General features: G+C 54.0%; 2 protein-coding genes and 1 long non-coding RNA gene across 9 annotated transcripts in view; 1 reads left to right on the forward strand and 2 right to left on the reverse strand.

Moving 5' to 3' along the window:
• Nucleotides 1-929: 929 nt before the first annotated feature.
• On the reverse strand, nt 930-12,405 carry LOC123377235. Of its 2 annotated transcripts, XR_006582139.1 has the most exons (4): nt 12,233-12,405; nt 9,962-10,169; nt 4,050-4,201; nt 930-1,190 (listed from the first exon to the last, which is right to left on the reverse strand). It is a non-coding gene; the product is annotated as an uncharacterized LOC123377235 (long non-coding RNA). The 2 variants fall into 2 exon arrangements; XR_006582138.1 differs by lacking the exon at nt 12,233-12,405 and having other exon boundaries at nt 9,962-10,526.
• Nucleotides 10,918-27,254, forward strand: LOC123377231 (sestrin-3-like). Of its 6 annotated transcripts, XM_045029867.1 has the most exons (11): nt 10,959-11,064; nt 18,490-18,589; nt 19,623-19,881; nt 20,275-20,478; nt 20,981-21,163; nt 21,880-22,113; nt 22,210-22,321; nt 23,031-23,149; nt 23,763-23,953; nt 24,620-24,764; nt 25,686-27,254. In XM_045029867.1, exons 3-11 carry the CDS (start codon nt 19,744-19,746, stop codon nt 25,773-25,775), a joined length of 1,416 nt encoding a protein of 471 aa, XP_044885802.1. In that variant the 5' UTR covers nt 10,959-11,064; nt 18,490-18,589; nt 19,623-19,743; the 3' UTR covers nt 25,776-27,254. The 6 variants fall into 6 exon arrangements, with proteins under 6 accessions (XP_044885803.1, XP_044885802.1, XP_044885804.1 ...); XM_045029869.1 differs by lacking the exon at nt 19,623-19,881 and having other exon boundaries at nt 25,686-27,251; XM_045029868.1 differs by lacking the exons at nt 18,490-18,589; nt 19,623-19,881 and having other exon boundaries at nt 10,918-11,064; nt 25,686-27,252.
• Nucleotides 12,420-27,291, reverse strand: part of FOXO4 (forkhead box O4) — a 57,027-nt gene continuing 42,155 nt past the window's right edge. Inside the window, exon 3 of the mRNA XM_045029864.1 lies at nt 12,420-14,267. The gene's annotated coding sequence lies outside the window, so the exon portion shown is untranslated. The remainder of the gene's footprint in view (nt 14,268-27,291) is intronic.

The following is a 27,291-nucleotide window of genomic DNA, read 5'->3' on the forward strand; positions in this document are numbered from 1 at the left end:
AAGTGAGGTGGCAAAGTTTGCAGATGATACTAAACTTCTCAAGATAGTTAGACTAAAACAGACTGTGAAGAACTTCAAAAAGATCTCACAAAAACTAAGTGATTGGGCAACAAAATGGCAAATGAAATTTAATGTGGATAAATGTAAAGTAATGCACATTGGGAAAAACAACCCCAACTATACATACAATATGATGGAAGCTAATTTAGCTACAACGAGTCAGGAAAAAGATCTTGGAGTCATCGTGGATAGTTCTCTGAAGATGTCCACGCAGTGTGCAGAGGCGGTCAAAAAAGCAAACAGGATGTTAGGAATCATTAAAAAGGTGATAGAGAATAAGACGAAGAATATCTTATTGCCCTTATATAAATCCATGGTACGCCCACATCTTGAATACCGCGTACAGATGTGGTATCCTCATCTCAAAAAAGATATACTGGCATTAGAAAAGGTTCAGAGAAGGGCAACTAAAATGATTAGGGGTTTGGAATGGGTCCCATACAAGGAAAGATTAAAGAGGCTAGGACTCTTCAGCTTGGAAAAGAGGAGACTAAGGGGGGATATGATAGAGGTATATAAAATTATGAGTGATATGGAGAAAATAGATAAGGAAAAGTTATTTACTTATTCCAATAATACAAGAACTAGAGGTCACCAAATGAAATTAATAGGCAGCAGGTTTAAAACAAATAAAAGGAAGTTCTTCTTCACACAGCGCACAGTCAACTTGTGGAACTCCTTGCCTGAGGAGGTTGTGAAGGCTAGGACTATAACAGCGTTTAAAAGAGAACTAGATAAATTCATGGTGGCTAAGTCCATAAATGGCTATTAGCCAGGATGGGTAAGAATGGTGTCCCTAGCCTCTGTTTGTTCGTCAGAGGATGGAGATGGATGGCAGGAGAGAGATCACTTGATCATTGCCTGTTAGGTTCACTCCCTCTGGGGCACCTGGCATTGGTCACTGTCGGTAGACAGGATACTGGGCTGGATGGACCTTTGGTCTGACCCAGTACGGCCGCTCTTATGTTCTTATCAACTCAAGCCAGCAAAGCTCTTCCTGGGTGGGATCCAGTTGTACTTGGACCACCCCACTCAGCCTCCTGCTGAGACATCTTCATTGTTTCCATAGAGCAATTTCCTTCCTGACACCACGGCTCAGAGCCATTACATGCTGCTCCAGCAGCAGGGCCCTACAAGGGTGGGAACAGAGTCATGTGTCAGGCCGGTCAGCACTTTGCGCTCTAAGTCACCATCCCTCAAAGTCAGCTCCAGGTGAGCCACTGACTCTCCCCAGCCACGGGCTCTGAGAGCCAGAGTGCTCGGGTCCAGTCCCATAAAACCCCAACCAGGCAAGCCTCTCTCTCAACCAACCGGCCACCTGCACGTCTTCCCTGGCTCCAAGAACCGGGCACGTCCCCCCACTGCTCAGTTCTAGGGAGACGTCTCACTCTGCCCCCCAAGGTACCACCCCACCACAGGCCTGGGCCTTGAGGGATGGAAAATAATCTTCCAAAGGCCTGTCAGGGTTATTGGGGAATCTACCCATGCTGTGAACATCAGAGACAGAGGCCAAGACCAGTAAGAGGAACTGTGTCATTGAGCCAGAACACCCCGCCCCGCATACAGCCTGAACTCCCCCCACCCACTCCATATGGCCTGAACACCGCCCAGCTACAGATATCTTACTGGTACAGCATACCCGACTGTACCCTGCACACGGGGCATATCTGCACTGCAGCTAGACACCTGCGGCTGGCCCATGCCAGCTGGCTCGGCTTGCAGGGCTGTTTCATTGCTGTGCAGACCGCTGGGCTTGGGCTGGAGCCCGGGCTCTAGGGTCCTGGGAGGTGGGAGGCTCCCAGAGGTCAGGTTCCAGCCCAAGCCCAGAAGTCTACACAGCAATGAAACAGCCCTGCAGGCCAAGCCCAGTTCAGCACCTGCTGGGGGGGTTTCTTTGCTATGCAGAATGACAGGGTGGTTCATCCACCACCAGGATAGCACCTCCTCCTGGTCACTCTGGGCAATAGCTTGTGGGGGCAACACCCCTTCCACAGTTGCAAACTGTCCTCCACCTCTCTCTCCGGGTCTGCAGCAGGGCCGCCCAGAGGGGGGGGCAAAGGGGGCAATTTGCCCCGGGCCCCGGGCTCCGCAGGGGCCCCCAAGAGAAGAGCGGAGGCTCCCGCCTCCGCCCCTCTCCTGGAGCCTCAGTGCATCAAGCGCCGAGTCTCCGGCCGAGCCCCTGAGCCCCGCCCCGATCCGAGCTGCGTGGTGAGGGGGCGGGGCTGGGAGCTCCAACGGGGCCTGAGCCCCGCCCCGCTCCGAGCGGCGTGGGGAGGGGGCGGGGCAGCTGCCTCCGCTCGGCGTGGAGCTCACAGCCCCCCCTCGCCCCCTTCACCACGCGGCTCTGAGCGGGACGGAGCTCAGGGGCTCGGCCGGAGACGCGCTCGGGTAAGAGGCTGAGGCTGGGGCTGGGGCCGGGGCCGGGGCGGGGGAAGAGGGACTCGCCGCCGCCGCCGCAGGACAGCCCGGGGTCTTCGGCGGCGGGGGGCCCCTTCTGTTCCGGGACCCGCCGCCGAAGTGCCCCGAAGGCCCGCGGCGGGGACCCCCCCCCGCCACCGAATTACCGCCGAAGACCGGGCTGCACTTCAGCGGCAGGTCCCGCTTCGGCGGTAATTCGGCGGCGGGGGGCTCCCGCCGCGGGTCTTCGGGGCACTTTGGCGGCGGGTCCCGGAACGGAAGGGCCCCCCCGCCGCCGAAGACCCCGGGCCCCCGGAATCCTCTGGGCGGCCCTGGTCTGCAGCCCCTTTCTTGCTCCACGAGCTGCTGCTGCCTCTTTGTGAGCTGACCCTCCAGCTGGGTCACTCTATGCATTTCCCCTTCTGGGTATCAAAAAGTCTTTCCTCCCCAGCAGTCCTAGGCAGCCTTACCAATCAGTGCCTCGTAGTGCCACTCCCACAGTGGCTGGCAGGGGCGCCCAGGCCCCCCTCCACTCCAGTTTCTGCTCAGGGACCCTCTGGCCAGCATCCAAGGTCTGTTCCCTTCTACACCTCACTGCCTTCCAAAGCCCTGCCCTACCTTCCTGGCTCCCACCCCTGCTCTTGATTTGCCAGCTCAGATGCACCTCCCTTCTCCCAGGGTGGGACTACAGACATTCCCAGCAGCCCCTTCTGCTAGCAGCTTCCGGTCTTTATAAATCCAGCCCAGCTGTTCCGAACCCAGCAGGGCTCCCTCCCTCAGGCAGGGGAGTGTTCACCTGCCTGCCTCTCAGCCATGGCCTGTTTGGTTAATTGGCCCCCTCCGGGCAAGGGTGGGGTGAACACCCAAGGTGTCCAGGAGAGCACAGAGACCGGAGTCCAGAACAGCAGCCAAGTCTGGCAAGGACTCTGCTCTGTCTGAGGCCGCTCAACACCAGGAGGCAAGAGAGGTGCTGTCTGTGTTAGCACCGTGGCTCCTTTAGGTAAGTGCAAGAATGTGCAGGAGGTCAGACTAGAGCAGTGGTTCTCACCGAGGGGTACACGTACCCCTGGGGGTCTGCAGAGCTCTGCCAGGGGGACATCAACTCACCTAGAGATTTGCCTACTTGTACAACAGGTGACACAAAAAGCACTAGAGAAGTCAGTACAACCTAACATTTCATACAATGACTTGTTTATACTGCTCTGCGCTATACACTGAAATGTACCTATAAGCTTTATAGCCCAATGTATTTTAGAATTATATAGTAAAAGTGAGAAAGTAGCTGTGCTGTGACACCTTTGTATTCTTAGGTCTGATTTTGTAAGCAGGTAGTTTGTAAGTGAGGTGTAACTTGGGGTACGCAAGACAGATCCGACTCCTGAAAGGGGCAGAGCAGTCTGGGAAGGTTGAGAGCCACTGGACTAGATGATCACAATGGTCCTGTCTGACCTTACAGTCTGAGTCTAAAGACACTGCTTCAGTCACTATAGGTGCCCTGTCCTAGCCCAACTCCTCCGGATACCATGTGCAGTAACTGGGGCCTAGCCAGTGAGGGGAGTTAGTCCCCAAAGGTGCCACCCAGCACGTCTCACCTTTTCGCAAGAGTGTGGAACAAGGGAAAGCACCCATGGACATGTCAGAGTTACACGACTCACTTCTCCTCCTGTCCTCCCCATCAGGCCTTCCACCATGTTCTGGGGGCGCAGGGATGTCCAAGTGTCAAGAAAACCACAGCTTCTTTTGGCTGATAGGAGAATAAAATAAAAACCAAGCATCAATTGCAGCTGATCTGCTGACCCAGCTTCCTGTTGTCAGCCCAACAGCTGCCGGGAGCCAATGCTAGAGACAGGAGGAAGTCAGCTGTTACTCACCCCAGCAGGAGCCATGTCTGCAAAACCACTAGCAGCAGTGCTGCACTTTCACTGCTAGCCCGAGTTTCAGACTGACTGGCCATGGAGGCGCCGCGCAGCAGTGGAGTCTCAGGACTGGAGGCTCCCTGGCGCGCCGTTAAGGTGATAATGCACGTCCTGAGTGACAGCCCGGTAGGGAATGGAGCAGGGGTACAGAGCAGCTCATGGATGCCTTAGTGTCAGCCTCATCTCCCAGGAGACAAGGTAAGGAATGAAGCAGGAGCACAGGGAGCAGGAGAACACAGCTATTCTAGTGGAGTCCAGCGGAGGGCAACAAAAAATGATTAGACCTCAGCTGCTAGAAGAGGGCCTCATCCTCCCCGACTGAACTAACCTCGTTATCTCTAGCCTGCTTCTTGCTTGCATATATATACCTGCCCCTGGAGATTTCCACTACATGCATCCGACGAAGTGGGTATTCACCCACGAAAGCTCATGCTCCAAAACGTCTGTTAGTCTATAAGGTGCCACAGGACTCTTTGCTGCTTTTACAGATCCAGACTAACATGGCTACCCCTCTGAAAAATGATTAGGGGGCTGGAGCACATGACTTATGAGGAGAGGCTGAGGGAATTGGGATTGTTTAGTCTGCAGAAGAGAAGAATGAGGGGGGATTTGATAGCTGCTTCAACTACCTGAAGGGGGGTTCCAAAGAGCATGGATCTAGACTGTTCTCAGTGGTACCAGATAACAGAACAAGGAGCAATGGTCTCAAGTTGCAGTGGGGGAGGTTTAGGTTGGATATTAGGAAACACTATTTCACTAGGAGGGTGGTGAAGCACTGGAATGGGTTCCCTAGGGAGGTGGTGGAATCTCCTTCCTTAGAGGTTTTTAAGGCCCGGCTTGACAAAGCCCTGGCTGGGATGATTTAGTAGGGGACTGGCCCTGCTTTGAGCAGGGGGTGGGACTAGATACCTCCTGAGGTCCCTTCCAACCCTGATCTTCTGTGATTCTAGACCTGGCCCAGGGCCGTAAGGCTGGTATTGAAACTGAGAGTGTGCCACGCTCGCTTTGCATTCAGGTACGTGGCCCAGAAAGGGGATGCGCTGAGGAGAATCAGGCCCGCTGCAAGGGAACAGTAGCTCTGCCCACTGGTGAGCTCCCGGCTGCTCCAGTCAACAGATCACGGTCTCTTCTTCTAACAGGCTGGGAGGAGAATCGGCTCTTGTTAACTGGACAAGAACCAGCTGATCAGTAGCCAAGGTGCAGCTCAGGTGACTAGTTCACCCCCAGCCTCAGCCAGCGGGAGGAGAGTGAGCGGGAAGCACTTGGGATGTGGCTGCAGGCTGACGGCCACGCAGCCTGGTAGCACAACAGCTGTCCAGGAATGTCACGCTGCACCCACAGAATAAGGGCCCAGGAGCAAGTCCCAGGGACTGCCCTGGCCCCACAATGCTAGGGCCAGATCTGACCCTGAATAGCGCTGCCAGGCAGCACAGTATTAGCCACTGCTACGAGCTGTAAGGGATATCCCAGGTCCTAGCGCGACTATGGGACAAACAGGGCTAAATGGTCCAGTTGCACTACAAGCAGAAAGAGAGCTGTAGTGATGGACGGTCCAGCCCAGAGCGCGACTGCTCTCAAACCTGGTGTGGGCAGGATTCACGTGTGTCTGTCCCAGGCTATTCAGGTGAACTAGCTTGGATGGCATGGCAATGAGTGAAACACCCCCAGAACGCATGTCACTGATAGAGCCGGACGCCCAAAGGCAGCTATAGCCTCCTGCCAGAGTCCCCATCCTGCCCCCTGCCTGCACAGCGAGCCATGTGCTCTGTGAATGGCACCCTGGCCACCAGCTGCCTGGGAATGAGTTCCTGCTGCTGCTGCTGTGAAGGGACAAATTCCAGCACAGGGGGCAAAACACGGACATTGACATAGGGTCACTTCACATCAAGGAGGACAGAAAACCCACAGAGGGAGCCAGGCAAGGTGGAGCTTGGGGGGCTCTTGGCTTCTCAAGTTGCTAGTCCTGAGGTGCAAGGAGCCGTGAGCCCTGGCATGCTGCATTCAGCCCTTCCTGCCCTGGCCTCACAAAGAGCCCAGGATCTGGTTTTCATTTCTTCACGGCTGACTCTTTTTATGCCTGGCCCCTCCCCTTTCCACCCCAGGGAATGGTTCCACCAGCCTTAGGTCCCCTGAGAGGACACAGTCTCCCCACCCTGGGGGCACAAGTGTAGGGGATGCTCAGACAACACTGACTAACTCTACACTCCCCTGCACCTTGGCTTTCCTCTGTGCTGAAGCTCAGGCCAGAGTTCTGCCTGTTCAGAAAGCAGCACACACAGGTAAGCCTCAGGGCTGTTGTATGCAAAGCCCAGAGAAATGGATGGTAACAATCCTGTGTCCATAGGCTCTCTGAGTAAAACAAACACTTAATGCACACCGAGCACGGGCAACTAGTATAAAATACTGCACACAGTGTTTGAATAGTATGAAGAACGTTTACACAAAGGCTATTCCACAGTAAATCTACTGCTGTTCCTCCTGCAGGCGTCTCCCCTTTCGTTTCTGTCATAAGCATTCAAATATAAGGGTTCCACACTCCCTTTTCTGTACTTTAGCACACTCCTCTAGCACATTCCCCTTGAAACTTTCCCAGAGACCATGCTGCCTCCCTTGATTTGGGCCTTCCTCACACACTGTGTCCTGCATTTGGCCCTTGGCAAATTGAGAGGTATTGCTGTGACTGCTACACAGCTGTCTCCTTCCACCACAGCTAACTGCATTTCAGTGCTTGGGGAAGATACCCCTGGAGATTATATATATATATATATATAAATAAAACTCATTAGTTAATGTTGTCAAGGATTCTGAAAATTTAAGCCCTATACAGAAGAGAGATTTATTGTTGATTTTTTATATATATCTATAAAAAAATCAACAATAAATCTCTCTTAGATCTCACAGTACAAGATCTAAAAAAGAGACACCATGGCTTAACAACCATGTAAAAGAAGCAGTGAGAGATAAAAAGGCATCTTTTAAAAAGTGGAAGTCAAATCCTAGTGAGGTAAATTGAAAGGAGCATAAACACTGCCAAATTAAGTGTAAAAATGTAATAAGAAAAGCCAAAGAGGAGTTTGAAGAATGGCTAGCCACAAATTCCAAAGGTAATAACAAAATGTTTTTTAAATACATCAGAAGCAGGAAGCCTGCAAAACAACCAGTGGGGCCCCTTGATGATCAAAATTCAAAAGGAGCACTTAAAGACGATAAAGTCATTGCGGAGAAGCTAAACGAATTCTTTGCTTCAGTCTTCACAGCTGAGGATGTTAGGGAGATTCCAAAACCTGAGCTGGCTTCTGTAGGTGACAAATCTGAGGAACTGTCACAGATTGAAGTGTCACTAGAGGAGGTTTTGGAATTAATTGATAAACTTAACATTAACAAGTCACCAGGACCGGAGGGCATTCACCCAAGAGTTCTGAAAGAACTCAAATGTGAAGTTGTGGAACTATTAACTAGGGTTTGTAACCTGTCCTTTAAATCGGCTTCTGTACCCAATGACTGGAAGTTAGCTAATGTAACGCCAATATTTAAAAAGGGCTCTAGAGGTGATCCCGGCAATTACAGACCAGTAAATCTAACGTCAGTGCCGGGCAAATTAGTTGAAACAATAGTAAAGAATAAAATTGTCAGACACATAAAAGAACATAAATTGTTGGGCAAAAGTCAACATGGTTTCTGTAAAGGGAAATCGTGTCTTAGTAATCTATTAGAGTTCTTTAAAGGGGTCTACAAACATGCGGACAAGGGGGATCCAGTAGACATAGTATACCTAGATTTTCAGAAAGCCTTTGACAAGGTCCCTCACCAAAGGCTCTTACGTAAATTAAGTTGTCATGGGATAAAAGGGAAGGTCCTTTCATGGATTGAGAACTGGTTAAAAGACAGGGAACAAAGGGTGGAAATAAATGGTAAATTCTCAGAATGGAGAGGGGTAACTAGTGGTGTTCCCCAAGGGTCTGTCCTAGGACCAATCCTATTCAACTCATTCATAAATGATCTGGAGAAAGGGGTAAAAAGTGAGGTGGCAAAGTTTGCAGATGATACTAAACTGCTCAAGATAGAATCATAGATTATTAGGGTTGGAAGGGACCTCAGGAGATCATCTAGTCCAACTGCCTGCTCAAAGCAGGACCAATCCCCAAATGGCCCCCTCAGGGGCTGAACTCACAACCCTGGGTTTAGCAGGCCAATGCTCAAACCATTGAGCTATCCCTCCCCCCTTAAAGATGGCTAAAGACCAAAGCAGACTGACGAACTTCAAAAAGATCTCACAAAACTAAGTGATTGGGCAACAAAATGGCAAATGAAATTTAATGTGGATAAATGTAAAGTAATGCACATTGGAAAAAATAACCCCAACTATACATACAATATGATGGGGGCTAATTTAGCTACAATAAATCAGGAAAAATCTCTTGAAGTCATCGTGGATAGTTCTCTGAAGACGTCCACACAGTGTGCAGAGGCGGTCAAAAAAGCAAACAGGATGTTAGGAATAATTAAAAAGGGGATAGAGAATAAGACGGAGAATATATTATTGCCCTTATATAAATAGATGGTACACCCACATCTCGAATACTGCGTACAGATGTGGTCTCCTCACCTCAAAAAAGATATACTGGCACTAGAAAAGGTTCAGAGAAGGGCAACTAAAATGATTAGGGGTTTGGAATGGGTCCCATATGAGGAGAGATTAATACGACTGGGACTTTTCAGCTTGGAAAAGAGGAGACTAGGGGGGATATGAAAGAGGTGTAAAAATTCATGAGTGATGTGGAGAAAGTAGATAAGGAAAAGTTATTTACTTATTCCCATAATACAAGAACTAGGTGCCACCAAATGAAATGAATGGGCAGCAGGTTTAAAACAAATAAAAGGAAGTTCTTCTTCATGCAGCGCACAGTCAACCTGTGGAACTCCTTGCCTGAGGAGGTTGTGAAGGCTAGGACTATAACAGCGATTAAAAGAGAACTGGGTAAATTCATGGAGGTTAAGTCCACTAATGGCTATTAGCCAAGATGGGTAAGGAATGGTGTTTGTCAGAGGGTGGCGATGGATGGCAGGAGAGAGATCACTTGATCATTACCTGTTGGGTTCACTCCCTCTGGGGCACCTGGCATTGGCCACTGTCGGTAGACAGGATACTGGTCTAGATGGACCATTGGTCTGACCCAGTACAGCAGTTCTTATGTTCTACTGACTAGTGTAAGGTCTTGAGAAGACACCTGCCATACGAAGGAATGAACCTACTAGCCAGAGGCAGAAACAGAAAGAGGAGGCTAGGGCCTCCACTGGTGAGGGCTGGGGCAAGGTCCAGCTGAGAAGCCTAGCTCCTTGCCACAAGCTGCTGGGGGAAGGGCAGAAGCTACTGGTCTTTCTACCCCAGTGCTTGGAGGCTCCGTCTTTTAGATCAGCCTCTGCTCGTACAATGTTTCTCATCGTGGGGGCTGGGCCGATAGTTCATGGGGGCACAGAGCAGAGAAGATCCATACTAACGGGATAGCTATGCCAGTCCAGCTACACCCTCCCTCCTACATTGCAAACCTGCTGCCACATCTATAAGTAACTCCAAGGAAGTCACTCACCTTCCCCGAGTACAGCCACTAATGCAGCAGGCTGTAACCACAGCGCACATGGAGTGGCTGCCAACCCCAACCCAGCCAGCAGCCTGCCTGCTGAGGTTCTCTCCGTTGCTCCCGCAGCTCTTAACTCAGCCTTCGCGGTGTGGGAGCAGGGGGAGGGAATGAGAAGTTAAATGTCCAACAGAATAATCAAGATGGGGGTGAGGAGAGTCTGCAAGAAAGACAAACAAGGAGAATAAAACTGACTGCCTGAAGGGAGAGAAACCAGAGAGAAATGGGAGGAAGGAGCCAAGCCAGGAGAGGCCATGTCAGCTGTTCCTGCATGGCACCAGGAGCTGGGAGCAGCACCCAGCCCTTCCCTGGGGCACCACCAAGGCCAATCTGGAAGTTGCTGGGATGGCAAGTGGCCTTTCGATGCACAGCTCCTGCCCGTCTGGCTGCTGTGGGGAACGAGAGGGGCCTTCCCAGCCCCAGGGGCACCAGGCTGCAGCCCCCACCCGCACTCACGTCCCTCGGAGCCCCCAGGCTGCTGGAGGGGGTGGGAGCAGGGGGGCTCCCGGCTGCTCCAGCTTCTCCCCCCACCCAGCTCCAGGGCCCACCTCCCTTTGCAAAGTGGCAGGAGACCTGGCCCCGAGCCCAGCCGGCCCCGAGCCCAGCCGGCCACAAGCAGCAGCCACCAGAGCACAGCCTGCGGGCTCAGGCCACCGCCTCCTTTGCGGGGCGGGACCTGCAGAACAGCCCACAGCGCGAGGCCCCGCCCCTTTCCCCGGGGAGTGGGCGGGACTACATCCCTTGACAGGCAGGTAACTTTCCATCCTCGTCCTCGTGGTCCTGCAAGCCACCGCCCCCTCCCGGCCGGACTCCAGCCCCTTGGCTCTGATTGGCTGAAGGTTCATAGCGTCCTCGCCCATCTCCACAGCGATTGGTCGCTGTTGTACACCGGGCACGCCCCCTTCGGGCTCCAGCTCCTTGCTCTAACCCGGCTTGCAGATTCCCTGGGCAGACGGCTGGAGCGGGCTGGTACCGTCAGGCTGCTAACCATGATCCTGTGTCCCCCGAGCACGGAGCACCCCCGCGGAAACCAGTGCCAGCGGCTGCAGGGCCAGGTGAGCTCCAGTGCCCCCAGTTCTCCCCCCCCCCCCCGCGGAAACCAGTGCCAGCGGCTGCAGGGCCAGGTGAGCTCCAGTGCCCCCAGTTCCCCCCCCCCCGCGGAAACCAGTGCCAGCGGCTGCAGGGCCAGGCGAGCTCCAGTGCCCCCAGTTCTCCCCCCCCCCCCGCGGAAACCAGTGCCAGCGGCTGCAGGGCCAGGCGAGCTCCAGTTCCCCCAGTTCCCCCCCCCCGCGGAAACCAGTGCCAGCGGCTGCAGGGCCAGGTGAGCTCCAGTGCTCCCAGTTCTCCCCCCCCCCCGCGGAAACCAGTGCCAGCGGCTCCAGGGCCCGGCGAGCTCCAGTGCCCCCAGTTCCCCCCCCCCGCGGAAACCAGTGCCAGCGGCTGCAGGGCCAGGCGAGCTCCAGTGCCCCCAGTTCCCCCCCCCCCCCGCCCGCGGAAACCAGTGCCAGCGGCTGCAGGGCCAGGTGAGCTCCAGTGCCCCCAGTTCTCCCCCCCCCGCGGAAACCAGGGCCAGCGGCTGCAGGGCCAGGCGAGCTCCAGTGCCCCCAGTCCCCCCTCCCCGCGGAAACCAGTGCCAGCGGCTGCAGGGCCAGGCGAGCTCCAGTGTCCCCAGTGCCCCCTCCCCGCGGAAACCAGTGCCAGCGGCTGCAGGGCCAGGTGAGCTCCAGTGCCCCCAGTCCCCCCTCCCCGCGGAAACCAGTGCCAGCGGCTGCAGGGCCAGGTGAGCTCCACTGCCCCCAGTCCCCCCTCCCCGCGGAAACCAGTGCCAGCGGCTGCAGGGCCAGGCGAGCTCCAGTGCCCCCAGTGCCCCCTCCCCGCGGAAACCAGTGCCAGCGGCTGCAGGGCCCGGCTTGCTCCCAGTGCCCCCCCCCCTCCCCGCGGAAACCAGTGCCAGCGGCTGCAGGGCCAGGTGAGCTCCAGTGCCCCCAGTGCCCCCCCCGCGGAAGCCAGTGCCAGCGGCTGCAGGGCCAGGTGGGGACGCGGGTGACCGTCCGTCCCAGTTCGGGGTCCCCTCATGGCGCTGCACTCAGAGCCGTGTAGACCTTCCGGTCTCCGGTGGCCCCCGCCCCCTTCTCTCGCGCTAATCGGCCCCTGTCCCCCTGGGAAAGTTGGGGCCGGAGCCTGGACGCTGCCCGGGCGCCTGGCCCCGCACTCCCAAGGCACCTTTCCTCGCCCCGGGGACCGTGTCCTCTCCTCGCCCGCCCGCCCGGCTACACTCCGCAGCGAGCCCGCTCCGAGCGCACGAGCCGCCGGTCCCGCCGGCAGGTGCCGGGGCAGGAGCATCCCCCGAGCCAGTGCAGGGTCTTTGTCCTGGGATGCTGATGCCGCGTCCTCCCCATCACTGCCAATCAAAGTTGTTTTTCTCCTGTTCTCCCGCGCTGCCCCCGCTGCCCGCCGGGGGCGCTGCGCCGGCGCTGCGGCTGGAGAGACAATGGAGCCGGCCGGGCGCTCTTGCAGGGGCCGAGGCCGGGGACGTGCTCGCTTCCCTCCGCTGCTCCAGGGGAGTCCCGGGACTGGCCCTAAGGCAGGGCCGCCGTGCTGGAGCGCTCCCAGTGCCTGGCTCCCTGGAGTTCCCGCCAGCCGTCAGGTTCAAGTGCGCCCGTCCCCTCGCAGTCTCCAGTGCCTCGTGCCGGGCTTGCCATGATCCACGGAGCCTGCCCCGTTCCCTAGCCCTGACAGCAGCCCACGTGTGTGCTGCTCTGTCCGGCTTGGTACCTGTATTGGTACCAAGCCGGCCCTGCAGTGCAATAGTCTAGAGCCAGACTCTGGTGCTTCAGGCACAGTGAGTTTGGGTCCTGTGTCTTCCGCCTCCCTGCCTGCTTACTTGTCAGTCAGCCTTCTCCCCAGTACCTTGGGCATCTGGGGGGGGGGTGTCTCTTCTAGAGTTACTCCCTGACACTAGAAAGGCTCTACAGAGAGCCTGCAGCTACTGGTAGACTGAAATTGCTGTGCATTGTTAATGGATCTGGGAATTTGGGATACCAAATAGCCAGGGAGAGAGGGGGGGAGGAGAAATACAGGTGGCTCTGGAGGCTGGCATGGGGTTTCTGGAGTCCTGGGCAGTGGAACTCTCTCTCACTGGAGCCATGGGTGCAGAACACGCTCCGCCCCAACATGCATTGTTGGGTGGTTCAGTGTCTCCTCTCAGGAAGTGCTCTCTGCAGACAGTTATTTACCGCTCATCACCCCTGTGCTGGGTCCCCTGCTGAAGTGGGGTGTGACGTGTCGTGCACTCCCAAGAGGCCCGCAGTACCTGAACAGCTTACAGGCTTTTACGCAGCCAGGGCGCGCCCCACTCCTGGCAGTGTACCTGATGTGGGGAGAAGAGAACAAATCCCTTTTGCCCTTGCTTCCTATGCCTGCTCTTGGAAATGACACCCTGGGAAGATGGACATGAGTTGATTTAGGTTTCATTAATGTACAGTAACCAGGCTTCTTCAAATGGGAACTTGTGGGGAGTGTCTGAATAGCTCTGGGTGACTTCCAAACCTACAAGGGCGGGCTGGGCACTTTGAGTCCAGTGGGGGTCAGGAGCCGAGCCCAGAGGAGCAGAAAGCACAGACCCATAGAAAGCAAGCGAGAGCTGTTTGTGCAGCATGTGCTGCTCTGCATGCTGCTTCTCCTGCTGACAGAATGACATCACTCGGCTTTAGGCTGAGCCAGAACTCAGATCTGGTTTTGGGAGCTCAGCCCTGGAGCTAGTGGGAAGGGACTAAAGGCAGCAATACAGGGGACAAGCTGCAAGTGCAGTGCTTGGGATTATGGCCTCTGAGCCTGGGAAGTGGGGCCATAGCATTGTCACCAGCCTAAAAATGCACCAAAGCCGACTCTTTTGTGCCACTGCCAGAGCTAACAAACGCTCTTAAGAAAGGGGAAGTTGGGAGGCGGAGAGGGAAAGGCCCACCTTGCGGTGTGGAGCTGGGTAATTTTGCACTGCTGCTCCTCGCTGTACAGAGAGCTGCTGGGCAGTAAAGGGGAACAGGAGCGTCTCAAAGAACTGCAGGAAAAGCCATTTAAGATTTTAAATAGTGAATTGAATCAGGAGAGCCTTGGCATGTACGCCTTACCCCAGAACACCCGCACATCCTCCCCAGGGCTGGGGAAACTCTTCAAGCTGCTGCTGCTGCTGTCATCAAACCCTGCTGCATCCTCCTGGCACCTTCAGGGTGGCACCGGCACTGCCAAGGGACCCTGACTCCTGTAAGATTGAAAAGCCTCTAGGTCATTGTTTAAATGTATCTAATGTTACTGTATTGATGGCTGAGGAATTCAAGGGTGTCTGCACTGGGCATTGTTGCTATCCTATGGGAATCCCATGGCTCATGAGCCTCTCTTCTATCTGTGTGGTAGATGTTCTGAAAAGTCTCTTTTCTGCCTCTCTGTTTTGGAGCTGTGAGCTGGGAATGCGGCTGGCTTGACTCTTCCTTGCATGCATCCTGTTCATAGAGGATTGGTCAGTGCTGCTTGGCTCAGCTGTTGATTGGCCAACCTCCCCTAGCATGGAACAGGAAAGCTTGGCTGCTTTGTGCATTTCCATGTTGGTCAGCACCTGCCTTGGCAGGACTCTGGCCCCAGGAAGTTTAAACCATTGGAACAGAGGGCAGAGATGTGGTGAATTCAAATGAAGTGGAATCTGGGAACTGGACAAAACTCAGCCACTGTCCTGAGGAGCTTACAGTCTATAAAACTGGAAACCGGCTGGCATTCAGAGCTGCGTGCTCTAGCTGGGAGGAGAATGTCAATTAGCATTCAGCCTTTGAACCAATGTGAATACCCCAGTGAGACCCCCAGGCTCTTGGATCAGGCACTGTCAGCCTATCAAAGGGGAGTACAATTTTTGGACTGTCCTCTGTTCTGGCTTTGGCAAAAGATTTCTTCTGGGAATGTCAGGGCAGGTGCCCTTGGGCAGGGTTGCAAGGTTCCAACTTTTATTTTTCCTATGTCCCAGGTGTGCTTGCTTGCAACCTAGCCTGAGGAGCTAACATTACATTTATTCAGAGCACAGCTGGAGGTAACCAACCCAGAGAGTTCACACAGCCACCATTATGTGCACATCTTGGTGGCTCCACCTTGGATTCTGCATTTTACAAGAATGTAATGGGTAAAGTTGGCTAATAAATGAGTTCTGAGGAGGGTGGCCATGGGATTGGGAAGATGTTTCCCATGTAGGGCGCAGCATGAGAAAAGGCAGAGTTTGACCTTAGTGCCTGAATCGGGAAGGTGGCAGCCACGGCAAAGAGGAAGGTGGGGTGGAGTTGTGCAGGTCCCTGAAGGTGGGAATGCGGAGTTGAAATGTGACACAGATGGTGAAGAGAATCCAAGGTAGGGGTCTGGGGAGAGAACTCCAGCTGGGCTGCCGGTGTGAGACTCAGGGAAAGCTGCAGTAGCTGGATGGGACAGGGTTTGGGAGCGAGGGTAGAGAGGAAAGAGATGGATTTTGGAGCTGATGGGGAGAATCCACTGAAAGCATGAGTGAGAGTCAGGGACATGCTGACAGTGCTGTTGCGGGGGGAGGGTATAAGGAGCTCTTGTTTCTATGTGGAGTATGAGCTGGTGCTGTGAGAAGGCCATTTGCAGAGACCATCTCAAGTCCAGACTTGCATAGAGGGGCTGGACTGGATTAGAGAGTGAAACAGAAGCCGGAGAATGAATGAGGTATCCTGGAAGAGGGGATGAGGAAGGCCCCATTGGAGAGGGTTGGGACACTGGAGTATCCTGGGAAAGATGCGCAGCAAGGCATCTAACTTGTCTCTGTGTGCGGGTATGGGTATTAGGATCCCAGGTTGAAAGCAATTTCCTTCTGCACCCAGTAGAAGCAGAGGGAGTAGAGAAGGGAGAAGTGCCCCTCCGTCACATCTGCCCATGTGCTTGGGAGTGTTTTAGTCTGCAAAGCCCCAAAATGACCCAATGAGAGAGACTGCTGGATCCTGTGGCTGGGGCTGTGTTTGTACTTTGAGGGGTTGCCATTGTATGCTGCAAAATCCTCTGCCCCGAAAGGGAGGGAATGCAAAGGCAGAACAGTAAAAGATTTTAATGGCAACCACTTTCTGATTGTGTCAGACTGGCTTCATTTACAAGCCCCAGGGCTACTTCCTAAAACACCACCCAGGCCAGCTTCACAGACAATCCAGGCAGCTTCTCCTGCCTCTTCCAGGATCACAACTAACCGGTCTCGGAACTGAGCCAAGGGCACTGATGGATAACACAGAATAGAATCTGGCTTGCCCTCCTGCAGCCCCACTGACTTCTGCATTTCTAAAAGAAGCAAAAACGTGTTTACTGACAGGTTGGGGTTTTTTTTGGGAGTGTGGGAGGACCTGGAGATGTGCCAGGAGAAGGCATGTTGAGCAAGCTGGGGGTATTTCTGCTTACTCACTTTTCTGATCATTACTGTCTTCGAATAGCCTCTCAGAAGTCCCACTGTTCAAAGCGAAGCCTGTTTTGTGGCTCTAGGCCCGGGCAAACTGAATTGAAGCTCCAGCAGTGACTAGATTTCTTCCAATGCACAGGCAAAAGCGGGCTCCAAAGCTGCACATGCACTGCAGTGTCCCCCAGAGTGAAATAATTTGCTGGGCTTGTGTTGTTGCCATTGTTCCCAGATCTAAGGGGCACAGAGATGCTGAGGGGGCTGCCGCACCCCCTGGTGTACAGTGGTTTCCATCATATGCAGGGTTTACAGTTTGGGTCAATGGCCCTCAGCACCCCACTGTACACATTGTTCCAGCGCCCCTGAAGGGGCACTGTGGACTTTTACAAGAGCAGTGATTAAAATTTGATGCACCTCATTCCTCTGCCCCGAGCCTGGCCGCCACTGCAGTGGCTTGTGGGAATCCCTGCTACAGGGGACCCCAGACTCACTGAGGCAGGGTTACAGAGCAGGAGAGAGCCACTTCAAGAGCTCTTGGGAGTCACTGTGGAGAGTTTCCCAGCGGCTAGAAAGAAGTAAACGGTGAGCAAAGAGCCCCCTTCCTGCTTGCTTATTCTTCCATATCTAGGCTGATGAGCCTCATCACCCCTGGGCTAGCTGCTGTGGAGAGCCACTGAGGTAGCAGCAAGGCCTGGCAGCCTGCAGCAGCAGCTGGAACAAGAGGATAACTCACAGCGATAGCTAGGGTCAACAGCCCAATACTTTCCTAGGCCTTTGTGTGTGACAGGAAATTCCTGGTCCTCTATTTGGATATCTTCCCAGGGGGATACAGCCATAGCTTGTCTCAGGTAGCTGCAGAGTTTCATAGGACTCTGAAAGAGTCAACGTATATTATTTGATCCCATAATTGCTTGGCAAAGCTGGCCTTCCTCCTCTAAGGAGGCAGAATTCCCCTTGTCTGGGGAGTGCGCGCACCCAGAAGACTCAGCACAGATTTCTGGCTTGTTCTCCCCTGCTGCACACTGACAAGATGAGCCAGGCACCTCTTTTATTTATATCCATTGAGGGCACAACCCTGCTGCAGGCAATGGAGCAAAACTGGGCTCAGACGTTCTTGCAAATACCTTTGCAACTGGGTAGTGCTCCCTCTGCCCTCGGAGATTGAGTTTGTCGTCTTGTGTCCCCAAAAGGGCAGGACTGTGGCAAGATTATGGGCTTCACTGGGAGAAGGAGCTACAGCAAAGCCACAAATGAATTTTCAGATAAGCTTTTGTCGCTATTGAGTCTTGCAATATTAACGTACAGATAAATGAGCTAATGGAAAGAGAGTTCAGTTGGGTGACTGGTTGCTGATGCAGTCTGGCTTTTCCATCCCTCAATATTGTTGTCACTCTAACAGTTAAATAATAACCTTCTAGATCACTTAGGAGCTACATTCCAAGCTTCTGGACAAGCACAGGTTTGTAGATCTGCTGGCTGAAACAGTGGCTGCTGAAACTGTGTGGGAGTTAAGGGCGGGAAGGGAAAGCAAGGTGGAAGCTGGAATGACAGAATTTTTAAGGTCTTTAATCTCATTAGCCTCAGGGCTAAAAACACACAGGCTAGCTAGAAAATGGTCAGTATTCAGTGGCATGCTGGGTTCACTTCTAGCTCAGTGGTCCCTTGGCTAACTTCAGGCACTCACTGCAGTATCGCTCTAAGAGCTCTGGCCTACCAACCCCAAACGGGGCTGACATATTGATCCCCTTTCCGTGGGGCCTGCAGCTGGGAATACCACTGACTGGGCAGAAAAGCGCTTGCTGCCGGTACCTGCCCAGCAGTGCCAGTTTGCGACCGGAGAGCAGCTGCTGTCCCGTGAGGTTCTAGCTGGCGTGGTGGGGGCAGTAAGAGAGTAGAATAAACTGCTTCGGGAAGATGCTAATGTAGCACCAGGAGTGGGAGAGAACTAACTTATTGCGGTGCCTCTGTACTGGATGATACAGATAGGCCTGTCTTCTCCAGGCTAGTATCTACCTGGGATAGGTAACAAACTTGTACTCTTGGTTTGCTGCAGCTGAGAGGGTGCTGCCTGGATTCCTGTATAGGACCCAGTCCTCCCACCTACAGGAGCCCTGACGCTCGGCACAAGCTGGAAACGTGACTCTGACCAACAGGTTAGACCCACTGCTTGGGCCTCTCTGCATTGCTGCTCCCTTGGCTGGCCTGGGACTGGCTCTGTAAGCAGAGGGGAACAAACCAGTCCTCAGGTGGTCTTCATGCCAAACGACCTGTGAAGACCAGAGGGAGCTGGGGGTTGGGGCAAGGGCCTGCTTTCTTTGTCTAGCATGTACGTCCTCTGTTGCGTTCTGCTGTTCTGATCACACACCATCCTTGTAAGGACCAGGAGCGTGTATTGGCCTTCCTGAGGCTTCAGCTCTTGGCCAGAGAGAATAACTCCACGGCCTGCAGTGGCCTTGGTGGGGCAGGGGCTGTCTGGAGCTGACTAGCACCATGGGCTGAGTGAGTGTGAGCTCACAGTTTTGCGGGAGAGGGCTGGGGAGAGAAGCATCTCAGTGTTGACCTCTTCACTGCATTAACTGTGGGTGTTGGTCTTGCCAAAAGAGCCAGCTCTCAGGCAGGGTCTGGTTGAGGATTGGCTTCCTCTTTAAACTCCCTAATGGGTCCTGTTGCTGCATGTAGCCAAGGGGGCTTGCAGAAGGGGGTGACTGGGGAAGGAGTGCTTCATTGCTAACTAAATAAGGCGAGAGGTTATGCCTGTCTTCAGACACCCACAGTTGTGCCTCTCGCTTGTTGGGTTGAGTGACCATGGCGCCCAGATGCTATGGTAACAGGTATATAAGAAAGAAACCCTTAGCCAGAAGCACTTGCTATAAGAGGATAATGGGGGTTCATGTACATTGCCCTGTAGTCCCTGACCTTCACCCGTACAATTGGACTTGTCACTGGAATGATACAACGGGGCACTGGCTTCTCTGCAAACTGCCTGTGGCCACGTTCCCCTGCAGGGAAGGGAAATCCTAGGACACCACTGTTTGTACTCTCAACTCGCTGCTCTGAGGAGGTGTGGGCCCTCCCACCAGGGCTGGCTACTGGATATTCCCTGCTTCCAGCATTCTTCTCAAAGGGATGCAAAAGGAGCTGAGTCACTGCTTTTGAATGGGACTGTTGGCTGTTCTCCTGACACAGGCTGGAGGCCCAGAGGCACTAGCCAGACCGGCACAGGAGTGGAGAGCGCTTTCTGAGTAGGGATGAAGGCCTTGCGCACTGAAATGGAAAACCCCTATTGAATTCCTCTTGTTCCAGCCCCATGGGGCAGAGGCAAGATTACTCCTATTCTCCAGAGCTTCAGCCACTATTCGAGCCCCAAGCAGTGGTGCTTCCAGCGGGGAGACTGCTCCACACACTAACTGGATACGACCCAGGCAGCTTCCAGTTTAACAAGAGGGTAAAGTCATGCCTCTTACAAACAAGCTCCCCCCATTGCAGCCAGTATCGGCCTCCTGTTTCAGCCTTGCTTGGATCCCCAAACCCGGCATGGCAGTCTCCAACCAGAGAAATGGCTGTTGTCCAAACTTCTGGCCTTCCCTTTAGTGGGCTTGGGTCGAGGGCCATATAGGAAGAATCTGCCCTGAAACAAGGGAACCTCAGCGTCCCCTTTGTGACATTTTCTGCTTCTCTCTCTTAGCCCTGGGGGTGCTTACGAGGGCCAATTGCTGCGATGCTGGGACTAGCACCATTTCAGCCCCTCTCAGCTCTCCAGTGGACTCCAAGCCCCCAGGTGAAAGCCAGCTCCTGCTGGAGTGGGCCCCCTCTAACACTGCGGCTCTGTCTCCCTCAGGTAGTGAAGATGACTAGTAGCGACCAAGAGCGACCACAGTTCCTGTTTGTGAAAGCGCTGGCCAGCCGGGGGCGCCTGGAGGCAGTGACACAACAGATGGGCTACCACCCGCAGTACCTGGACAGCTTCCTCAAGATGCAGCACTACCTGCTTCACATGGACGGCCCACTGCCATTTGCCTGCAGACACTACATCGCCATCATGGTACGTGCCAACCCTCACTTCTTGGAAAGCAGCTGAAGTAAAGGCCTCCTTCCTGGCCCTACGGCAACAGCCTCCAGGGCATAACGGTAGCCTGCCAGAGCACTCAGTCCTTAGCTTGGCTGGTGCCCAGTGTCTAGTGGCTGCCACGTCTCCATAGAAGGCTCAGTGATGGAGGAGGCAAGGGTGAGCTCTCCTCTCGGTCGCCATTATTCTGTGCTGCCAGAGTCTGGGGTCACCTCTCCCTGCAGAAGGCCCCAGTTAAGTTCTGTGTCTTGCGTCCCTCTGCGGGAGCTCTGATATCCTTTGTGGCTTGGCCCTAGGCAGGCTGCAAAGCTTCTCTTTGGGTGGGTGGCCTTGGACTTCATGCTCAGCTGGAGTCTTCAGACAGTTGCCTGTGCTGGTTATCTGGGTGGTGTCCCTGGCCCCGTGGATACTGCATTGTCCTCTGGAGAAGCTGCTAAGGCTGTGCTTCATGCACTCAGGGTCTGAGTTGATCTTGCAGGCAGCTGCTCGGCACCAGTGCTGGTATCTGGTGAATCTGCACATGCTGCAGTTCCTGCGAGTGGGGGGAGATCCCCAGTGGCTGCGAGGCCTGGACTTCATCCCTCCCAAACTCCGCAATCTTAATGAGATCAACAAGATCCTGGCTCATCGGCCTTGGCTCATCAGCAAGGAACACATTGAGGTAACTGCACATGGGACGTGGATTTGAAGAGTCTGGATGTGAGCTGATGGGTGGAATGAGAAGGGAACATAGGGCTTAGAGCTGCCCGCTCCTTCCATCATGCACGGTCCCCTTGCAGATTCCTTCGAAAGGGGGCCTGTCATGAAGAGGGAGGAGACCTTGGGTGAGTCACTTGATGGACGGGGCAGCCAGTAACCCAGTCTACAGATGCAGGCATTATATTCGAGGGGAGGGATAGCTCAGTGGTTTGAGCACTGGCCTGCTAAACCCAGGGTTGTGAGTTCAATCCTTGAGGGGGCCATTTAGGGATCAGGGCAAAAATCTGTCTGGGGATTGGTCCTGCTTTGAGCAGGGGGTTGGACTAGATACCTCCTGAGGTCCCTTCCAACCCTGATATTCTATGATAATGATACATGAAGAGAAGGGAGTTACCTCACAAGTGGAGAACCAGTGTTGACAGAGCCAATTTGATCAGGGTGGATGAGGAGGTGTCAATTCCAGGAGAGGCCTGCATCTGTAACTTTCACTCTATGCATCTGTACAAGTGGCTTTTTTACCCACGAAAGCTTATACCCAAATAAATCTGTTAGTCTTTAAGGTGCCACTGGACTCCTTGTTGTTTTTGTGGATACAGACTAACCCGGCTACCCCCTGATACTAATAACCCAGTCTGTTTTCTTGCTGTGCTATCAGTCTCTGTCTGACCTACCCCACAGAAGCTGCTGAAGATCAGTGAGCAGAGCTGGTCTCTGGCAGAGCTGGTCCATGCTGTTGTCCTCGTGGCACATTACCATGCTCTCGCCAGCTTTGTCTTTGGTTGTGGCTGTGAGCAGGAGTGGCTGGATGGCAGGAGCATACTGAAGTCAACGTTGCCAGGAAACCAGTGTTTCTGTGAGTCTGCCAGTGGGAACAGCTGTAATCTGGAATTGCTGCGCATCAACCGCAAACGGGTGAGCCACCAAGGATTTAACTCTCCCAGTGGCCAGGGGGCCAATGGAACGAGGACTGCTGGCTGATTAACAGTTGTGTATTGTCTTCTCGCACAGTCTCTGGACTCCTGTGTGGAACTTGAATCACTCCGGGAACGTATCCAAAGGATCCACCTGGAGACTGAGGGCCGAGAGGAAACGAGGCCACCACCCCAAGACAGAGAGGAAGGTAATCCAACGGGGCAGGCTGGAGATCTGGCACCCCAGAGGTCTCTGCTGGGAGAAGGGCAAGCCCCCAGTTTAGGCCTGTCCCTGTAGAGGCTGCAGGTGCCACCCAGGACTCTCCTCTCTTTGTAGGACTAGAAAGATGTGCCACAAAGAATTACCTACAAGCTCCTTGAACTGTAGAGTATCTAGTGGGGGGCCACAGGAATGTGGAATTGGGGGTTAGTGTCCTTAACACTGGTTAATCCACACCCTTCCAGATAATTGGAGAAGACTGATGTTTTCCACGACTGTAGAGAGCAGGAAAAGCTGAGGAAATGACAAATGTGGCTATAGGGAACCTGAGAAATGATGCTGAAGAGACCTCTTTCCCCAAGGGAGGGAAGGGAAGTGCCATTGATTTGTCTATTTCAAAAGTGAAGAAAGCCCCAGGGAGTGTTGTAAGAATCAGTTTTGCCCTGGGAGAATGGTTTAGATGGGGTGTAACACTCATGAAATGTGTACCAGAGTGCTTAGCTGGGATTGACTCTTTGCTGGCTCTGCAAGCTCAGAGAGGCAGTAATGCTGTGGGAGTTGGGATTTCATGCCCCAGGAGATTTCTCTGGAGGGAGACCATGCCCCTTGCTGCTGGATGCTGCAGAGAAGCAACATAAACTTGTGGCAGATCTGTTCTAATCTCCCCTATGGGTGGCGGTGGGCTCTTTTTTCCTCAGATTTTGATGGGGAAATTGTCAGAGCCACAGATCTCTCCTGCTATGTGCAGGACCCTGACTTTGGATACCAGGACTTTGCCAGGCGAGATGAAGAGCAGACCCAGATATTTAGAGTCCAGGTGAGTGTTTTGCGCTCTCTTTTTTATGGGGTGACCTTGGAAGGCAGGAGCAGAGTCTGGGCCCAGGATCTTTGTTCCATGTCAACAGTAGGGTGAGAGAGTGCCATGCGGCTGCTCTAGGCTCACATGCCTGAGACTAAAACAGCAGCATCCCAGGGGGCTACACCAGCCACTGTCGTGGCGCGGCGTCACTCTGAAAAGTGATGGTCAAGATGCCCCATCTTACAAGAAGCAGGTTGTGGAGGGAGATGAGTCAGAGCTACTGACCTTGGAGACAAATAAGTGTTCTGCTGTTGCAGATCCAGCACAGTTCTGTGGGAGGGAGCCAGATTCTGTTCAGCAACAGCTTTGCTGCCAAAGTTCCAGAAGCAGGATCAGGTGTTCTCTTGCACCTGGACAACCCCACTAGAGGCAGGTGTAACTGAGGGCAGGGTTTGGCTGCTGGCAGAGCAAGAAAACCTCTTGCTGTTCTGATTCCAGCAAGAGCTTGTCCTATCTGAGACACACTGGACACAACACTGCTTTCAGCCTCAGTGGCTTTTCCACTGGCTCATTTCATGAGGTTGCTGAGTTTCCCCCTCTGGCACTGAAGGAATCTTGCTCTGTTTGGCAGGATTACTCCTGGGAAGACCATGGATTCTCGCTGGTAAACAGACTCTACTCTGACGTTGGCCACCTCCTGGATGAGAAGTTCCGTACAGTTGACGGTCTCCAGAGCAATGCCATGGCCAAGCGGCAAGGCTGTGAATCTTCCGTCTTCAAACGGGGCATCTGGAACTATATCCACTGCATGTTCGGAATTAGGTATCCCAGCCCTACAGGGCAAGGGGTCTCAGTGCAAGGCTTACATGGGGTTGTCACTGAAGAAAATCTAACTCTTAGCATAGGTGTGATTTGTCCGGGAGAGGAGCTTGGCCTGAGAAATGGGGACATTACAGCTGTCTCTGTGCCCCAACCTTGTAGACTGGTTTAGAGAATCCAGGAGGAATTAAGCAGGGATAGGTTGACATGAGCCTTCAAACCTGGCTGAGCTTTTGGATGACAAGGTTGCCCATGGTGCTCCCCCAGCCCCTTCTCGGGATGTCTTGTGGGAGTGGCTCAGGTATGGCTTACGTAGCAGCAGAATTGTTTTGCTATGCCCTCCCACTTCTTACTGGCTGTAAGAGTGAGCAACGGGGGAAGGGGAGAGGAGCAAGTGGGGAGAAGGAGTGACATGGGGGTGGGGCCATGTTTTGGGCAGCAGTGGCCCCCCCACTTTTAGGGAGCTTCCATTGCCCCTGAGCCAAGGTGTGTGTGTCAGCTGCTGCTCTCCTGTATGTAAGCCTAGTGCCTCCAGATCAGTGAGCAGCAGGGGCCTGATACAAGTGGTCATTCCAGCTCCTCTGGCTGCTATCTTGCTCCTGGAGAAGGTTGTGGCAGGTGGGCACGTGGAAGCTGGTTCTCACATGTGCCCTGGAACTCTTCCCACAGGTACGACGACTATGATTACGCAGAAGTGAATCACTTTCTGGAGCGTATGCTCAAAGTTTACATTAAAACTGTGACTTGTTACCCAGAGAAGACTAACCCAGAAATGTTCAGCCGGTTCTGGAAGCAGTTCAAGCACAGTGAAAAGGTACAGGGGCTCAGAGGAGAACATGGCGCATCTAATATCTCCATGTAGTCTATTTGGCCAGTTTTTAGAGCCAGCAGTGCTTCAAGGGAAGCTTGTGCAGCTGTTGGGTTGAGCCCAAAGGTGGGAGGGGACCTGAGCCTGGCACATAAGGTCCTTCCTTCCAACCAAAGAGGTGTCAGGGCGGATCCAGAGAACACGAGACACGGGTGCTCCTGTGGGGCTGGAACTGGGCATCAGGGAGTGAGGCGCTTGGAGGCCTCATCACTGAAGGAGCTGCAAGCAATCTTGGGGCACCAGTGCTCCGCTGCACTGTGACCTGTGCTGAGCTGCGCAATGTTGAACAGCTGCAGTAACCCGGGAGAAGCAATGCCTCTGCATATGGTCCATGTCTACCCTGCAGGGCAGAACTGTCCTCAGCACCAGTCTTGTTTGCAAGGCGCATGTGAGGAGGAGTAGTTCTCCTACTGGAGTGAGTCTCTATGGGAGTCTCTGGCAGACAGGGCCCGCTGACTACCACATCCTCAGGAGCTGCTCCTGCAGAGATGACAGCAGGCTTGGGGAGTCAGGGAATTTGTGGTCAAATAAAACCCCCAGGAACAGTTGAATCCACAGGGCTATGAAGTCCATACAGGGCTTGGTCTGGATCTACTTGAATGTCCCTCCCTCTCACAGCTTCTCCAGTGCAGGCAGCTCATAACCCTGCAGAATTAGCAGTTCTCTCGTGTTGCCAGTCCATCCTCTCCACACAGGCTGACGGACTCCCTGCCCAGGCCAGAAGGAATCCATTAGCATTTAAACACTGGGCATGAAGGGCTCAGTGCCCTGGGGCTGCCCCCTCTAGCCCTGCCCTGACAGTGGTGCCTGTAGATCACTGCACTACGCAAACTGCACCAAGCCTAAGCCCCTCTTTTGCTCCCTCAGGTCCACGTGAACCTTCTCATCCTGGAAGCCAGAATGCAAGCTGAGCTCCTGTATGCACTGCAAGCAATTACCCAGTATATGATCTCCTAGAGAGCAGGGATGGCTGGGTTATGGCAGGGGCGGCGCAGGCATCCTTGCCTCTCCATGGACTCCATACTTGAACCATCGGGCTGGAACTGGCTGCGATGGGTTTCTCTAATGTACTTGACTGTTCTGTTTCTATGGGGCACGATGAGTGACCTTGTTATGTGCAATTACCAAGCTGTGAGGCAACTCCATGCTGCTGTGATGTCGGTGTGAAGCTGGAGACTCAAATGTGTCCATGGCAGACTCCCAAAGACATGGGACAGGGAGGAAAGGATGGGCAGGGAGAGGGCATCTCTCTCTTTAAAGAGATGGGCTCTAACCATCCACAGTGGAAGCCCCTTCACCCAGGTGGCACAGGGAGCCTGTCCATAGGGGCAACCCAGTGCTGGATCCTGTGTGCGTTCCAGCCCTGGGGCAGAGCTGCAAGCTTGCTTCCTTTCCAGCACTGCAGCAGCATCACACTGGGCATGGCTGGCCGTTCAGACGCAGCGGCTGTAGGGTGATGTAGCTTGCTGTGGAGCATCACAATCAGTAGGGTGGCTTGTGGGTGTGTTCTGAAACTCCTTTAGTCAGAGGAGCAGAAGGGAGGAGCACTGGTTATGACCCAGGTTCTCCCGCTCCCCAGCACAGTACTGGAGGGAAACCAGCCTCCTGCGTACGCTCCTGGCCATGCCTGCCAACCTCCTGGCGGCACCATGCTGAGTACATGTCAAGCTGTGGCACTCCAGAGGAGGTGCAGTGATCAACATGCTGTATTCTCCCAGTGCCAGGAACAGGCTCTTTTCCTCCAGCTCCTGGAGGTGGCTGCTTGGAATGTTTCACTTCTGTAGAGCTGGGTTCTCGGACCTGCATCTCACCCTCAGGGTCTCCTATTGAGCCCCCTTTCTACAGAAAGCACAGGGGGGCCATTGTACCCAAACATGAGCTGGGTCCTAGCCAAGGCTGCATAGCCTTGGGACGGGTCACTTGCTGCTCAGTATTGCCATGTGGGCCATGGGCCTGTTCACTGACAGGCCAGGTCAACTGAATCTGCCTCCATCACCTCCTGTTATGGGGATGGCAGCCCCAGGACTGGAGCAGCTCCCAACTGACCAGCCTCCACCCACCAGCTATGACCCATGCGCAGGCCTGCACCTCATTCTCTTTGCCATGGGCAGGATCCACATGCTGCAATGCTCTGCGTGACCCCGGGAGGGACTTGCCCTACCCCTGTTCCCGCTCTGGCTGGAGGAGCACACGCTGTGCTCAGTGGCTGGCCCAGCTTCGGAGGGAGATTCAGGTAAGGGCTGTGTACAGAGGCCCCTTCTCCAAAGAGCTTTTTGGGGCATGAGGACACAGCTGGGACCTTCCTCGTAACTGGAGTGTGGAGGGTGAGTGTGAGGCACACTGCTTTGACCAGCCTGGTTACTTGTGTGGAGAGAACCTTTGTGGAAGCTACAGAAAAAGCCTATTTTTGCTATAAATATAATTATGTTTGACACAATCTGCACCTGGCTCATCTCTCTTCAGGGGAAGGGGA

Source organism: Mauremys mutica, chromosome 9, assembly GCF_020497125.1.
Source record: "Mauremys mutica isolate MM-2020 ecotype Southern chromosome 9, ASM2049712v1, whole genome shotgun sequence".
NCBI classification, from domain to species: Eukaryota; Metazoa; Chordata; order Testudines; family Geoemydidae; genus Mauremys; species Mauremys mutica.

Excerpts from the sequence above, each read along its gene's own strand:
- LOC123377231 (XM_045029867.1), top strand. The coding sequence starts at position 19,744 with ATGGGGCAGAGGCAAGATTACTCCTATTCTCCAGAGCTTCAGCCACTA. Across the intron at positions 20,479-20,980 it reads GACACTACATCGCCATCATG|GCAGCTGCTCGGCACCAGTG; the intron begins GTACGTGCCAAC and ends TTGATCTTGCAG. Across the intron at positions 23,954-24,619 it reads CACTGCATGTTCGGAATTAG|GTACGACGACTATGATTACG; the intron begins GTATCCCAGCCC and ends CTCTTCCCACAG.